Raw genomic sequence first — 15144 nt, 5'->3', positions numbered from 1 at the left:
CCCCTCATAACCCCTTGATAGATTGCACATTGTAATTATTTTCATCTCACACCAACCAGTCTCCCTTCTCCCATGTTTTCTCTTGTTCTTTCCCCTGGAGAGGGATGTGTCGATCATTGTGATTGGTTCCCCCTTCTCCCTTCCTCTCCCCCCTACCCTTCTGGTATCACTATTCTCACTCCTGTTCCTGGATTGTGTGTCGTGAGCTCCCATCCCTTTCTATACCTGTGTACATGTTCAGGTCTAGTGGGGGAAGAGGAAGCCTCCAGGAACCAGAGGAATATAGTGTGACTCATCCCTTCCCTGTGGCCCCTCTGTGGGCATTGTTCCACTGTCTGCAGATGGGCTTTCGATCTCTGCTCCAGCTGCCTCATTCTCAACGTTTTTGTTGTGTCTGATGTCTATTACCGGGTCCCTATGACTCCTCATGATTGCACCAGTGGTGTGCTTCTTCCACGTGGACTTGTTGCTTCACTGCTGAATGGCAGCTTGTGTAACTTCAAACCTTTAGGACCCCAGATGCTTTATCTTTTAATAGCCGAGCACCATCTGCCTTCTTCACATTTGCTTATGCACCAGTTCTGTCTTCAGTGATTGTCGGGAGGGTGGACATCTCAGACTGTAGATTTGTTAGAACAGTGTTTTTGTATTGGGGGAGTATATGAGCAGAGGCCAAAGTGCATCCCGTACCTCAGTGTATTGCTGTATAAATATATGTACATGGGCCAATACCTCTACTTTTGAGGATTAATGTATTTACATATGTACACCGCTGTTTATACCTCTATCCATCGCTTGGCTTCCTTGATCCTTCCTGTTTCCTTTTACCTTCTTCCTGCCCCACTGCCACTTTCCTTATTTCCACCTCTTAGCTAGTTTGCTGTTGCTCTGACACACCCCCTCTCCACCTCAGATCCCTATCTCCTCCTCGTTATTGACTCCAACACCCCTGTTCCTCTGTCCATGGCACAGCCTGCTCACCGCCCCCCTCCACCACCCTCACCTCCCAGGTCTCCCGAGGGCCATTGGTCCCACTGCTGTCTCCCGGGGCATGCCTCCCGAGGCACAATTTTCTGTCAGCAGCCTCTGCTTTCACTCCATCGTCTCATTCTTGTCTCAATATACTGACTGACACTGCTTAAAGAAATTACTTTGCCAATGATAACACCACAAAGAAAAAACAAATTCTGCTTTATTTTTTGCATATTTGAATTTGAAAAATACTTGGAACCAGCATAGAAAGAAAAAAAAAAGACAAACCCCCTGTGGTAAAAGTTACTTTAAAAAAAAAAAGGAGAAAGGCCTGAGAGTAATTACTGCCTTAGCTCCAGGGAGCTACAGCAACTCTGATTGGTCCAAGGAATCCGGAAGATACTGGGAAACTAAAACAGAAGACAGGAGAGTGAGGATTTACTGAGGGAGAGGGCCTCGCAGAGGGCCCCGGGGAGGAACTGGAGGCCGAGGAGTGGGTCTGGGTGGAGGAAGGGGCCCCCGCTGGTAGCCATAGGGTGGAGGGCGTGGCGGGCCAGTGTATCCATGCGGAGGCATCAGCGGAGGAGGTCCTCGCATGCCATGCGGTGGCATTGGACCTGGGTGACCTGTAAGAGAAAAAAGTCAGTAAGAGCAAGAAATAGTAGACAGCTGACATTGGGAGACCGGTGGGGAAAGGACAGAAAACAGAGAAAAAAAGGCAAAACAGTAAAACAAAGAAGGGGCAGAAGGCTGAAGGGCGGGATACAGGAAGGTCTAAAACATAGTATGGATAGATGATCAAGGAAGTGGCTAGAACCTACTCACCCATGGGCGAGCCAAATGGAGGCCCTCTTGGGGGCATGCCCATTGGAGGGGGTCCGGGATGAGGCATTCCAGGTGGTGGTCGGGGTGGTGGCTGTCCCCCAGAGCCTGGGGGCCCCGCATGGGGATGTCCTAAGCCATGGGGGCCATGGTGGGCCAGCTGCATCTGAGACATCCCTACGGCAATAAAATAAAAAGCTTTTTTAAACGGAGGGTAGCAAACAGGGTAAAGAAAGTGGAGAAAAGAAGAGAACACAATGGATAAAGGAAGGACATAGCATTAGGAAGAGAACGGTAGGGAAAATAAGGCTGGTAAAACACCTATCCTTGACCTGCTTCCAATGGTAATAAATATACCAACTACCCATAGACTCCTTACCTGCACTCCTATCACATAAGCACTGTCTCGGTGAATGATATGTGATTAGTCTGTTGTCAGGTTTTGAGACAGTGGCAGAGATACTGTCTGAACAAAGGTCTAATTATTAACATAAAGGATAAATATGCGTTTTCAGGTGACCAGGAAGAGTGGGAATAGACCAGGTCTAGGAAGAAAGATGAGCATGTACAGAACACAGATGTGTCACACAGCACACGTGTCCATCCAGTACTCAGTGATAAGTAAGAACCCGACCAAGAAAAGCCTCAGAGGGCCACGGTAATGGGTTTTGGTTTTACTCTAGAGGGAAAAGGAGAAAACAGAAGAGTTTTGAGCCAAGAGTGTTTCAGAAAAATTATTCTGTAAAAGACAGATCAAGGGCAAAGACAACTGGAGCCAAAGTGACTAGTTAGAAGATTACTATGAAAAACTAGGTCTGAAAAAGAGAGGCGGGTCTGAACTGGCAATATGGTGGATTCCAGAAATATTAGGAAGACTTGGTATTAAGAGCAGAGATAACAGGGAATAGGAAATACTGCTCCCAGATTTCTGAATTAAGCATCTGAAAACAAGAGAATACTAGAGGAAAAGTAGATTTGTAGAGAAAAGAAATCTCATTTTAAGTCACATTTGGTTTGAGATGCCAAGAGTACAGCAAAGTGGAGCTGTCCAGTTAAGCAGAGTTATGGGTCTGGAATCTTAATAATCCTGGTCTGAAAACACAGAACTTTTCAGTGAATAATGAAAAATAGGCAGGAAAGAGAATCAACCAGAAAAACCTAGGTGCAAACAGAGAAAAAGGGAGCTATTAAGAAGGCAGAGAATGAGGTGTCAGAGAGGAAAGAATTCAGAGAAATAAAAATCCAAAACAGACAAGATTTTCACAGAACATGGTCAGTTTCAAGTTCAGTAGAGGTCAAAGTGAAAAAAAGAGACATGTCTCCTAGGTTAGGTCACTTCTGGGTGGAAGTAAAAGGAGAGAACAGAAATGTTTAGGAAACAAAAGGCTACAAGTGTAGCCTTAATTTAAAAAGTGTAGATGATTTAAAAACAAGCATACTCAAGAAACAGACAGAGTCGTGGATGCTGCGGTAAGACTAAAATATCTAGGTTTTGTTTAAATAAAAGGGTGTCTGAGTGATCATAAAGCCCTCTAGCAAATTCATCCCCTCCCACTTTTCCCCACCAAAGAACACATACCTGGATGGGGCATCCCACCTGGTGGGAATGGGTGGGGATGAGAATGTCCATGTCCAGGATGTCCTGCTCCCGGGGTTCCTGCTGATGGGGGGCCATGCCCTCCAGCTCCAGGAGGCATAGGTGGTGGCGGCATGGCTGGGGGTATGCCAGGGGGAAGGGCTCCAGGTGGTGGCACTGGGGGTGGGAAGGAGCCAGGAGGAGGCATCCCTATAGAAGAAATGGAAGAAGGGTTAAAGTTCATGAGAAGAGAAGGTCTTGGCAAAGTTTATCCCAATCATGCCTCTCCAGGGATGAGCTCTTTCCCAACTCTCTAAAGACAGAAATCCACCAACTTTCTTCCCCACCATAAACATTCTTCTCATCACTCGCTAATTCACTGTCCTTTTTCCAGTTCTTTGCCTTGCTCCTGCCCTCCCCGCGCCCTCCCCCACAAAACACATTTTGAATCAAAAACTTTACCTGGTGGAGGAAGCCCAGACCCCAGTGATGACACCACAGGATTGGGGGCAGAAGGTGGAGGGGGTGCATCTGCAAACAGCTGGTGAGGGCGGTCAGCCTGGGAGAGTGGATTCTGGGCTGCCAGGAGCCTTTCAGCTGCTGAGCCATGCCGCTCACCCTTCGAGTCCTTCTTAAAGGCATAAGACACGGTGATGGGGCGGTTACACAGGTACTGCCCATTCATGGCCTCAATCGCTGCATCCGAAGCATCAAATGACGCAAAATTAATGAAGGCATAACCCTTGGAGTTGCCTGTGTCAGGGTCCCGCATAATCTTGGGGGTTTGTAGGATGACCCCAAAGGCGCTGAAAGTATCATAAAGCAGCTTCTCATCAATCTCTGGGTCCAGGTTCCCAATAAAAATATTGGCCCCCACATCCAGGTTTTTGTTGTGAGCTGATGCCTTGTTCACTCGGATGGGTTTCCCATAGAGTTTGATCATGTTCATGATCTTAATGGCGTAGTCAGCATCTTCCTCACTCAAGAACTCCACAAAGCCGTAGCCTGGGGAAGAGAAGGAGGGGAGGTAAGCAAGGCAAGAGGTTCAAAAGGAGCAAAGTTCACCCCGCGGCAAAGAGAAGGAAAAACCTCAGTCAGTGAGGATGGGACCTGGAACAAAGGTTTAAGCTAAAGGTGAGCTTGCAACGCTGCAGGGCCAGTCCCCTCAACACACAAGTGCACCTCCCGGCGTGTACTCACCTTGGTGCTGGCCGGTGACTCTATCCTTTGGCATGTGAGTGTTGACTACTGGCCCTGCCTGGAGGAACAGCTCCCATAAGAGGGGTTCGCTGACCTTCTCATCCAGGCCCCCCACGTACACCGTAGCATCTGCAGAGGGGGAAGGTTCGGGTAGATGTGAGCGCAGAAGAGGGAAAAGTGACAATATGAAAGTGGAACCCAGGCCGGGTCCGTGAGGATCGGTTTAGGCGACAAGACAAGGGCAAGAAAAATAAAGAAAACAAAACCCCAAACACCGTTAGATCGAGCCCTTGAAATCTCCCTCCGAGGGCGTCGAGCATTTTCTAAATCCCAGTATCCCAATTCTACTGTTCTCCGTGGACTTTCTCTTTCCTTTGGAGTGGGAAGGCAGCAGGGGATGGGACACCGACGGGGCCGCACCGCCGCAGGCCTCCGCGGCCCCCCCGCCCCTGCGCCCAGCAGGCCCCCCGTGCCCTCGGCGCATGTGGCCGCTCGCCCTGGCAGTGCCCCTGCTGGCCGGCTCAGCCAGGGTCTCCCATGCCCACTCTACGCGCGTCCCCTCCAGTTACCCTGGTTCCGCTCCGAGATCGGGCCGGCAGCCATGGCGAACGAGCTCCCGCCGTCTCCAGGCAGCGGCTCCGCCTTCTGACCTCAGCCGAGGCTTCCACTTCCAGGGCAGAGGTCGCTGTGGGGTGGTGGGCGGGGCCTAGGGCGGGGAGGCGCCGGAAACGGCCGGAGCCATTTTAGGATCTCCGAGTTGCCGCGGCGAGTGCCCGCCCCGAGGAGGGCGGAGCGAACATTCTTAAGCTCTCTAGGGCGGGTTCGGTGCGAAAACACCCCAAACTGACTCCAAAAGGGCCAATTAGAAAGCCAAAGGTTAAGCTACAGCTCCTTTTCATAGATTGTGGTGCCAGGTAAGCTTCCGCGGTCCCACCTCCGCAAAGCGTGCGGAGGCCTGACGCCAGAGCTCGGCAGCCTTCCACCTCCGCCGCTCCCCGCAGCCCCCGTTCAGCTGGGGCCTCACTGGGGGCCTGGGCTTGGGGTATTTTGCTTCCGGAACACCCCAGCCCAGCCTTCTCCCACCCGCCCCTAAGTGGGAGGCCCTGAGAAATGAGCCCCTTTCCCACATTGTGCGTGAATTCTGCAGCGCTTCATCTGGCCCCCACCCTTATTTAATCGTCCTAGGGTGGGTGTCTCCCCCCGGGTCACCCTCGCCCTACACCGCAGTGACTTCATTTTTGGCCTTTCTGGGGATGAGCAGGGACCTTAGGTGGCAGCTGCATGAGAGAAGCGGGACTAGCTGCATCCGGGGAACGTGGTTCCCATTGGGAAGACTGTCTTCCCACTCTTCATCGAATAGGATGAACTACTCTTACTACCCAAGATGCCCTAGCCAAACACAAGAAACAATGCCAGCAGCATATAAATAGGCTTTAATGAACCCCTTAAATAGTATTGTCACTACAAAAATACACGGAGGAGGCAGGGTGTCTCCCATCTCCACCCCATTCTCGTGGAAAACTGTAAGAAGTATTCATTAGAATTAAACAGCAAGAAAGGTATACATGAGGTCTCTAGGTCATCTCCTTGGGATGAGACTAGTATCTCAGTTCTCTGCAATTTAACAGCTAGAGAATCCAGAATAGGTGATACTGCCTGAAGAAAGTGGAGCTCACAGGAAACAGACATCACCAGGTACACAGATAAGCGAGATAAGAATTGAGAGGTTTTGCACCACCCACCTACAATAGAAACTCAAGTCAGCTGAGGGAGTTTGTAAGAGCTGGTGTGTGGAAGCTGAAGCAGCAAAACCAGATAAGAAAAACAAGGATTAGAGAGACCTTCCCTCAGCCCAGCCCAGCCCGTGCCCTGCCTGTGAGAATGTGAGCCATTTCAGCAGGGTTGGGAGAGAATGGTATTTGGGTCTCTTTTCTCGGAGTGGTCCTCAGGAGATAGCCCTGGTGCCCATTTCCTTAATAGCTCCTGAAGACAGGATAGTTCATCTTGGAGTCCAGAGATTGTGGGAGCCAACAGGCCCATCTGGAAATGGAACAGATAGAAATATAGCAGGATCTTAGGCCTATGCTTCTAAGATCCATCACTTCCAGTGTCTTCAATTCTCTCTATTCCAACTACACCCTAGGCTCCACTTGATCTAAGCCACAGTTTCTCCCTACCCTCCCAAACGTATCCCTTTTGATACCAGCAGAAATGGTCGGTCTTCTCCCTCTTCTCTTCCAGTCCCTTGTCATTCCAGCTCCCATTCATCTGGTTCAGCAGTCACCCTCTCTCCCAATCTCTGTCTTCCCTTCTCACCTGAACCTCAGGCTTTCCCCTCAGATAGCAGCGTTTCCAGAGCTTGATTTGGGGTCCCAGGTATCCAGGTATCAATAGCCCTGGAGGTAAAGGGCAAGCCCCCCAGTGTGAGGGGAGCCCCCATTCTTGGTCAGCCAAGCTTTCAGTGGAGATAGCAGGCCGGGGAAGCCAACGAGAAGAGACTGCCAGCAGGGAGGGGCTGTCCTGCCAAGGACAGAGCTGATTCAGGGGAGTCAGGGCCCCTCTGGAGAAGAGCCACACAGATCTGGGAGGTCCTGGAACCATGAAGCTCAACTGGAGGGAAAAAGAAAATAATTGGCAAACTAGAAAGCAGACCACACAGTTTTCCCAAGTTAGGAAGGAACAGATATCAACTGCTACTGCACTAATGACTGGAACTTCAGTTCACTGCCTGCGCTCTTTCTGCTCTCCTTAGGATTCAAACCAGACCCCAGAACTAACTGACAGTTAGTAATTTAGGGAAACCTAGCAAGTGTGTTGGGTGACTGGAAAGCAGATGAAGGTAAAAAGGATGTTTCCTTGGCTATTTTAGCGTTTCTGCCTTTCCGGGGCCCGGGTTACGCCTTGAGCTGCTAACTGCAAAGTCAGCAGTTTGAAACCACCAGCTGCTCTGTGGGAAAAAGATGAGGCTTTCTACTGGAAAGAGTTACCGTCTTAGAAACCCACAGGGCAAGTTCTACTCTGCCCTATAGGGTCACCATGGGTAAAAATGGCCCCACAGCAGTGAGTTTATTTACTTATTTTGGTCTTTCTGGGGATAATCATGGACTGTTAGTGGCAGCTGCATGAGAGAAGCGGGACTCGCTGCATCCGGGGAACTTGGTTCCCATTGGGAAGACCGTCTTCCCACTCTCTTCATCGAATAGGATGAACCTCTGGTAAAATTAAGGCCATTTAGTATTAAAGACATCTCACCTGCTGTCTAGGAAAACAGGAATCTGGGCAGTGCTCGGGGTCATAGCCAAGGTTATGGAATTGTTGTATCTGTTTATTGCTGTAGCGTAAACCCCAGTCCCAGACAGACAGCTGCTGGTTAACAGCATTCCCAGCTGGCGGGGTGTAGACTTGTGTAAAGGACTTGAACTGGTCAAAGGAAGCAAGAAAAAGGATGGTTAACTAAAATATGTAATGCTCTCCTTTGTGTAAATAATCATGACACGCTCACATCTTACTCCTAAAATCAAATGTAAGGCGAAGTTCAGATAGTGAGCATCAACCTCCCCAGTCCCTGCCTGTGGGAAAGTGCAATTACTTTCTATGGTTCTTCTATGCATAGTCCTTGTAAAAACATCAAATGACTAGGTTGTGCAGGGGCAGTGAATAATTAGTAGAAGTGTAAAAGTCTCTATGGAGCTGGGACAGTTTCACTATCCCAATGGGTGTAAACAAGCCATCTCAAATGCAGGAAGAGGGAATACCATGACCATTAAGAAAGAAGCACCCAAAACAACAACAAAACGCCATCAGCAGGGTGCACGAGCAGTTCTGACCCAAAGTGACAGAGGTGGCAAAAGCCACAGCACCAAGAGCCAAGGCTGTGAAACAATAAGGGAGCCACACTGAGACTGTGAGACAGCAGCACAGTGCTTTTCGGCAGGAGGCTGGCTTGTAGAATGGGGTGCCCTTTGAGCATTTTATTGGCGGCACTAAAGGAGCTATGTAACACTTGCCTAGCAGAACAGAGGCTACCAGACCAAGAACCAGAGAGAGATGGACCTGCTGGCATGACAGAGAAGTGGGGCTACTGGGAACAAAAGGACTGTCCTTAATGCTCTCTGTTCCTAACTTGTGGCAACCTATTAACTTGCCTAACAGGTCATGAGTATTGTCTATGAGTTCTCTGTTGTGACTACTGCAATGGATTATTGAACCCCGCAGAGAATTAGAACAATGTAGGAGAGCTAGTTGGTGTCAGAATAAAGGAAGTGGAGGGGGGAGATATGTCTGACTTCTTTTTCGTGGCAATCAGCCTTGGGTGTATGTGACTTTCCTCTTTTCTAGCCAAAGGAGGTCAGACACGCCCCCCCCTCCCCCAACACCATTTCCTCACTATCCAATAAGATTACCTCTCCCATACTCAAAACAAATCAAGCTAAATTTGAGCGTTTACTTCTCAGTGGGGAAAACAGTCAAGAATGGAAGTCACTGACCTGTCCACCCTGCTTTCCACGTTCCCAGGGAGTATCTCTCAAGAAGGTAAGGGTGTCAGGAACCCTGATGCTGTCATGAAGAGCAAGAAGAAAAAACTCTGAGAATTCAAACTCAGTTGGAAACTGCTGGAGGAGCTGCCAGACACAATCAAGGAAGAGGAGAAACACGGGAGCCTGAGAAGAGGGAAAATAAGAGGTTACAAGACTTGGTCAAGATCTAGAAGATCACAATTAAGGGTGGGGGATACAGGCAGGGGACCCTGAAGCGGTCAGGAAATCGGAATTAAGGGTTGTATGGAGTTGTGGGACCTCACTCATTTGGGTCTCCCTCTTGAGCACAGCTCAACCTCAGGACCCACCCGCTGACCTGATTCTTCTATAGTGGATTATACTGGACAATTTCCTCATTCTTTTCCTTAGTAATACCTCCCCCCATTACATTCCAGAATCCTTCTCACCTCCTCATTGCCCCCAGTTCCCCCAAGCCGAGTCAGGAAAGGGTGTCCAGCGGCCACCCACTCTCGTTGTACCAGTGATTGGAAGCCAAGCAGTGTTCGGGCTTCATGGGCCGAAAGCAGCTGGGCGAGTGAAGAGAGGAGGCCATTGAGATCACGATCACCGCGCTCTGGGTTTAAAGAGGAGAAGGAGCAAAGCCGGGTGGCCAAGAAACTAGAGCAGGAGAGAATGGGAAAGGAAGCGTGGCAGGAGAGAGACGGGGAGGAGAAGCATTTTGGGGTAGGGAGGATTGAGAGGGCACATAGGAGAAGTGAAGAGAAAACAAAGGTCTTGAATGACTCACTTCATAGATTCCTCCAGGGTAGAAAACCCCGCTTCATCGCGGGACGCAGAATCACATTTGTCAAACCAGCAGTGCCGTTGCCCTTCCCTCCCCAATCTGAGCCCCAACCCCTGAAGGCAGGGAGCCAAGGGTTGAGAATCCTAGGGGTAAGGACCATAAGCTACAGTGAGGAGGAAGAGGTGACATCGAAAAGGGAAAGAACTCCTGGGTGGTTCCTAGTAACCAAAGACAAGGGAGCTAGCACTAGAAGGGGACAAAGGAACCTTAGGGGTCTCCTTCCCTGGCAGAACTCAAATCAGGTAGATAAAGGAAAAAGGCAAGGAGTGGAGTGGGGTAACCCGTGGAACTCACCTTGAAGTACTACAGAGCGAACTCTGGATGTCACCAAGACTGAGATGTCACTGGCCTTTCGGAGACAAGACCTGGAAGGACAGGAATAGTAAGCCTGGAGGAAGACAGTGATAGGTCATGGGATGGATGGAAGCACCCCACCAAATCCTGCCCCTTTGAAGGATAAGGAAACAACAATCACCTAGGAGGCCAGGGAGAAGAACTGATGGAAGGCCATTTAGGAACCCAAGTAACAGAAGGCCAGGGAGGACTGTGTTATATAAACCATGACTAGTTAAGGGGCAGTACCTGACACAGTCCAACCATCGAGTTCCTTCCAGGGCCGAGAGCCATTTATCGTCAGCTACAGATGAATCTGGGAGAGAGCAGAGGGTCAGAAGGATAAAGAAATTGGAACCTGGAATTCAGGTTAGAGTCTGTAGCCTGATGGGTTAAGAATAAATTGGGGCATGGTTGCCTAGATATAGGCGTACAAATGAGGGGTCACTATAAATGGCTATGAAGTCCCTAAAAATTAAATTGTGATGGCTATACAATAAATATGATAAAATTGAACTGCACACTTTAAACTGGGGAAGGTGAATTTTATAAGTATATACATGATTTGTCAATAAAGCTGTTAAAAATAGTTGGAGTCAGGAAAGCTGTGTCTGGGAGTACAGAAGCTAAGTGAATAGAAAACTAAGAATCACGGGACTGAATGTTTATCGACAACAGGCAAAATAGAAACCTTGCTAAGGTCAGTAGACTTAAGGGCAAGGGTAGGTACCAAAGTTTATTCTCACCAGGCAGGCAGAGGGCCCTCAGCCTCACGTGGGCAAGTTGGACATCTGTAAGACTGGGTAGCTCCTCCACAGTGTCTACCAGGACAACATCTGAATGCCCAGCCTGGAGCATTGACTCCATTGCTCTAAAGGGAGGGAGACACAAAGTAAGGGTTAGGCCCTGAACGCCTAACCCTCGATTCCTCCCTCAAGCCTCCTCTCACCTGATATCTTCCTTGCTAGGGTCACTGGCTGTATAAAAGCCTCCACACCGGAGAAGATCGCTGCCCCCAGGGTGGTGCCAGGACAGCCGCTTCAAACCAGTAAGAGAGGATCATTGTGGAAGAAACTCAGTCTTCTCCCTACCCTTGCTCCCACACTGACCTCACAGGAGTCTCTCCGTTCCCTCCACACTGACCCCTGACCCCCCATGACCTCAGCCATTCTGACCCTCATACTGACCGGTCCACGGCCCTGATGGAAGTGACCAAATGCTCTTCTGACCTCACTGTCCAGAGTTCGGTTAGGGACCCAGAAGTACCGGGGGAGGCTGTGAAATTGAGTTATATCACTGCTTGGCTCAGTGACCTAATGGTAGTGAAAAGCTTTTATTACAAGAAGCGGATTTGGAGGAGACAAGGGATCTCAGGTTTAAAGGCCATCAAAGTATGGGGGAAAGCTTGTGGATATCCTAGGAGATTAGAGTTTAGGGTGAGGACTAGTTTTAGAAAATCAGCAAATTGGAAGACTGGAAGGGTAGCAGGTGTAGGGGTAGACTGGGGGAATCACCTGGTGGCTATGTCGAATCTCTCATTGACAGTGCTGACCCTCCAGCCCCTGGCTCCCTGCTTCTTCCGCTCAGCCTCCCAATCTTCTGATGTTTCCAAGAGCGGAACAGGTGGTTTTCTGGGGCCAGAACTCTGACCTGGGGCAGGAGTGAGGCCCCATAAAAGGAAGAAGAATATCCCAAGAAAGGTTGACTGAAGAGAATGAAGATGAAAAACCCAGAGCTCTTTGCCTTCATTCATCCTCTGCTTTTGCAGACTCCTTTCCCCTGCCTCTGAAGCTCCCTCACTCACCAGCTGTGCTCAGGGTTACCCCTGCATACAGTTGATCTTGATAGGTCTGAGCTTTGGCTTGGATAATGGCCATGGTCACCTGTGGAAAAAAGGACATCTCAGCTTTGTAGCTCAGACCTGAAGGAGTGAAAAGAAGGAATGAGGCCCACGTGTCTCCACTGTCACCAATAGGGAAGAACAATGCAGACGGTCCTTCAAGAAGGGTGCCACTACAGGTCATTGGGACTGGGGTCAAGAGGACAAATCTAGAACCGCCGTACCACAGAATGCCGATTCATGGGGGAATCTTAGGAACACTCTTATCTAAGTCTCCACAGTTTTCAGAGGGGAAAAAAAATGCCCACATTTACACTGCTGGCCACTGGCAGAGGCTAGAATTTAGGCCCCTTCATATATAAATCTCAGCCTTTCCTTGAGTAGGGAAACAGGAGTAATGAGAGGACCCCTGGAGGGCTTCAAGGGGAAGTAATACTGGGATCCCTGGGGAGAGGATCCCAAGGACTTTAAGGGGAGGAGACTTTGGGTTGGGGCTACCCTACCTGAAAGGCCTGTGGCTCTAGTCCTCCCGCCTCAAAACAAACTCTGAGCAGTCGGAAGTCTCGGCCGTGGATCAGGATCTCCTCGGGGACAGATTTAAGGGACCCTGGACGGAGGAGCTGGACTCTGGACAGGCCACTCACTGAAGTCAAGAGTTAGCAGTTTAACATTAGATCAGGATCTCTCCAGAAGGAGCCCTTCCAGGCCACTCTACCTCATCCTGGCTGTCCTTTGAGGATAAAGGAAGGACAGGAGAGATTTCCCATACCCTAGTGAACCCCGTCACCAGACCCCCACACTTACCAGCCTCTAATCGTCCAATGTTGACCAAGGCAAAATCATACTCACTGCTCACAGGAATGTCCTAGAGGAGGAATAGGACACGCTAAAGACATACGTACTTGAAATAGCTTTGTTCTTACTTTGGCAGTCCCTCGCCTCCCACTGACTATTCCTAATGCATTCAACTAATAGGCCTTAACCTATAACCTTATCTCACTGTCTAAACCCTTCTAGACATCCTGTCATCTCTCATACCTGTCTTCTTACCTGGCTTCGTTGCCATCCACAGGGCTGGAAAGTGACCCTCAAGTTGGTGCAGATTAGTATTCCAGATAATTCGGGTTCCAGCCCCTTCCTTACCCCTGGGGCCCATGCTAGGATCTGCTCCCCTAAATGGGGAAGAGAGGAAGCAAGATTATGATACCCCCAGGGTAGCCCACAATTGTATCCTCTGAAGCAGGAGGGTCTAAAGAGGGAAGATAAGAGACCCTCCTGTAGCTCTACTGGAATGTGAACTTATTAGGATAGAAAATTTAAGGGTTTTTTTTTTTTTTTGGCGGGGGGTGGGTGTGGGTGGGGGGTGGGGTGTTTTTAAGCCTCTCTAACTCGAGTTTACATCGGTGTCCGGCACATAATAGGCACTCACATAGTGATTGAATAAGTAACTGTGGGAAGTAACAGGGTTAAGAACATAAAAAATAATTAGGGTCCAAACATTCTCAGCCATCTCTGGACAGGAGAATGCAAGCCTCAAGCAGAAGCACATCAGGCCAGAATACCAAGATATTGGAAAAGGTTTGGGACGCTTGAAAAACAGGTGTCTTTGGAGATCAGGGAGGAGCTCTGGTTGACATAGTGGTTATACCCCAGCCACTTCTCAGGAGAAAGATGGGCTTTTTACTCCCATAAAGAGTTAGTCTTGTAAACTGACAGGAACAGTTCCGCCCTGCTCTCTAGGGTCATCGTGAGCCTTACCTGATGGCAGTGAGTTTGTTTTGGACGCGGGAGGGGGCTGGGTTTGGAGATCAGAAGTATTGGAAGGATAGTTACCTGGGAGGCATCCAGAGGCCAGGAAACTGCTGGGCTGATTACTCCTGGGCTCCGGCATCCTGCTTCCCTGGTCTGACTTTGGTCTGGAGAGCTGCGAATGATACAGGGTAAAACCCTAAGCTTTCCTGATCCTGCTCTATGAGATTTTCAGCAGTCACCTTTAGAGACCTACATTCAGACTCGGGAAACTGAGATCTGTGGCTACAGGGAATTCAGGAAGAGTTAGCCGACCATAAAGGGAGGGGCTGGTTAATGGATAATGAGATAATAAACTTGAGACTGTGAAAAAAGCTGACCAAGCACCATCCATCAGCAGTTGAGAGTCACCCTCCACCTCTCCAGATCCGCCCCCCAACCCCCCACCCCATATCTCCTCAACCCCTTAGACAACCTTACTGACTTGCCCTCCTCCCAGGTTCCCTCTCCTTACCCCCATTTCTGGCTCCTCCTTTTGGGGGCTGATGTTGAAACTCTGGCCCCGGCCCCCCCACCACATTTTTCTGGCTCCATCCGGGGATGGAGCAGTTAAGGGTGGGAGACTTGGAGGATGCTCAATTCCTTAGGGAAGAGCCTGAATCTTGGCATTGAGAGGGAGGAAACAGAAGGGAGGTCACAGGGAAAGGGGCATTTGAAATGGACCAACACAGTCTGGGGGTCTTTTGAAAGATGTGTCCAACCAGAGTAAGGCTCCTCGGAAACTTAAGTCGCCTCCAGAGAGGGCGGGAGAGATGCCCAGCCCCTTAAAGGGGAATGCACAATTTTGGCAAAGTGGGAAGTGGAGGAACCTGGGGAAAGGAGTTGGGGAACTGGGAGAATACCACCCAGTCTTCTTTCTGCACCAAAGTTCCAGATCTTATTACCTCTGGTTCATGAGCAGTGGAGACGGTTTGATAGGAGCAGAAATACTCATGATTCAACGGGTCAGTTGGGCCCTCTCCTGTGTTCCCTCAGTAAAGGCTGCTCTGGGCAGCTCAGCTCTTTTGTATCCTCTTAAAATGAAGGAGTGTAAATCCATGCGGACCCACTATTGCCCCCTCCCCCAACATATCTTGGAGAAGGGGAAAGTGATGAAAATTGGACCTCAGGGGATCCTTGTCAGGAGATGCCCTAGAAGTGGGGAAGGGGACAGTTTTAATGGTTTTGTACGTTATGTCCAGGGAGCAGAAAACATAAGTCATGCAAATGTTATGGAGAAACAAGGCAAGGAGTGAAGATTACCTTCAGG

At 49.6% G+C, this 15144-nt stretch overlaps 2 protein-coding genes across 2 annotated transcripts; both read right to left on the bottom strand.

Moving 5' to 3' along the window:
* Positions 1-1231: 1231 nt before the first annotated feature.
* SF3B4 (splicing factor 3b subunit 4) lies at positions 1232-5242 on the bottom strand. The gene is made up of 6 exons (XM_004716571.3): positions 5140-5242; positions 4571-4699; positions 3833-4375; positions 3374-3580; positions 1798-1971; positions 1232-1598 (listed from the first exon to the last, which is right to left on the bottom strand). The coding sequence occupies exons 1-6, from the start codon at positions 5171-5173 to the stop codon at positions 1411-1413; spliced, it is 1275 nt and encodes a 424-aa protein (XP_004716628.1). The 5' UTR covers positions 5174-5242; the 3' UTR covers positions 1232-1410.
* Positions 5243-5987: 745 nt separating this feature from the next.
* On the bottom strand, positions 5988-14585 carry MTMR11 (myotubularin related protein 11). The gene is made up of 17 exons (XM_045295710.1): positions 14350-14585; positions 13920-14010; positions 13137-13258; positions 12891-12951; positions 12590-12729; positions 12051-12129; positions 11761-11896; positions 11434-11521; positions 11196-11284; positions 10993-11117; positions 10496-10562; positions 10208-10278; positions 9516-9682; positions 9058-9231; positions 7823-7990; positions 6887-7180; positions 5988-6610 (listed from the first exon to the last, which is right to left on the bottom strand). Exons 1-17 carry the CDS (start codon positions 14413-14415, stop codon positions 6464-6466), a joined length of 2085 nt encoding a protein of 694 aa, XP_045151645.1. The 5' UTR covers positions 14416-14585; the 3' UTR covers positions 5988-6463.
* Positions 14586-15144: the final 559 nt, after the last annotated feature.

This window comes from Echinops telfairi, unplaced genomic scaffold, assembly GCF_000313985.2.
Source record: "Echinops telfairi isolate 266 unplaced genomic scaffold, ASM31398v2 ScPeMD7_5805;HRSCAF=6673, whole genome shotgun sequence".
Classification (NCBI taxonomy): domain Eukaryota; kingdom Metazoa; phylum Chordata; class Mammalia; order Afrosoricida; family Tenrecidae; genus Echinops; species Echinops telfairi.
Note: the sequence above shows the minus strand (reverse complement) of the source record. Positions and strands in the feature narration are given on the sequence as shown.

Excerpts from the sequence above, each read along its gene's own strand:
- SF3B4 (XM_004716571.3), bottom strand. The coding sequence starts at position 5,173 with ATGGCTGCCGGCCCGATCTCGGAGCGGAACCAGG. Across the intron at positions 4,700-5,139 it reads GATCTCGGAGCGGAACCAGG|ATGCTACGGTGTACGTGGGG; the intron begins GTAACTGGAGGG and ends CCCCCTCTGCAG. Across the intron at positions 1,972-3,373 it reads AGGTGGGATGCCCCATCCAG|GGATGTCTCAGATGCAGCTG; the intron begins GTATGTGTTCTT and ends TTATTGCCGTAG.
- MTMR11 (XM_045295710.1), bottom strand. The coding sequence starts at position 14,415 with ATGTGGTGGGGGGGCCGGGGCCAGAGTTTCAACATCAGCCCCCAAAAG. Across the intron at positions 10,563-10,992 it reads GAGGGCCCTCTGCCTGCCTG|ATTCATCTGTAGCTGACGAT; the intron begins GTGAGAATAAAC and ends GCTCTCTCCCAG. Across the intron at positions 7,181-7,822 it reads CCTGTTTTCCTAGACAGCAG|TTGAGCTTCATGGTTCCAGG; the intron begins GTGAGATGTCTT and ends TTTTCCCTCCAG.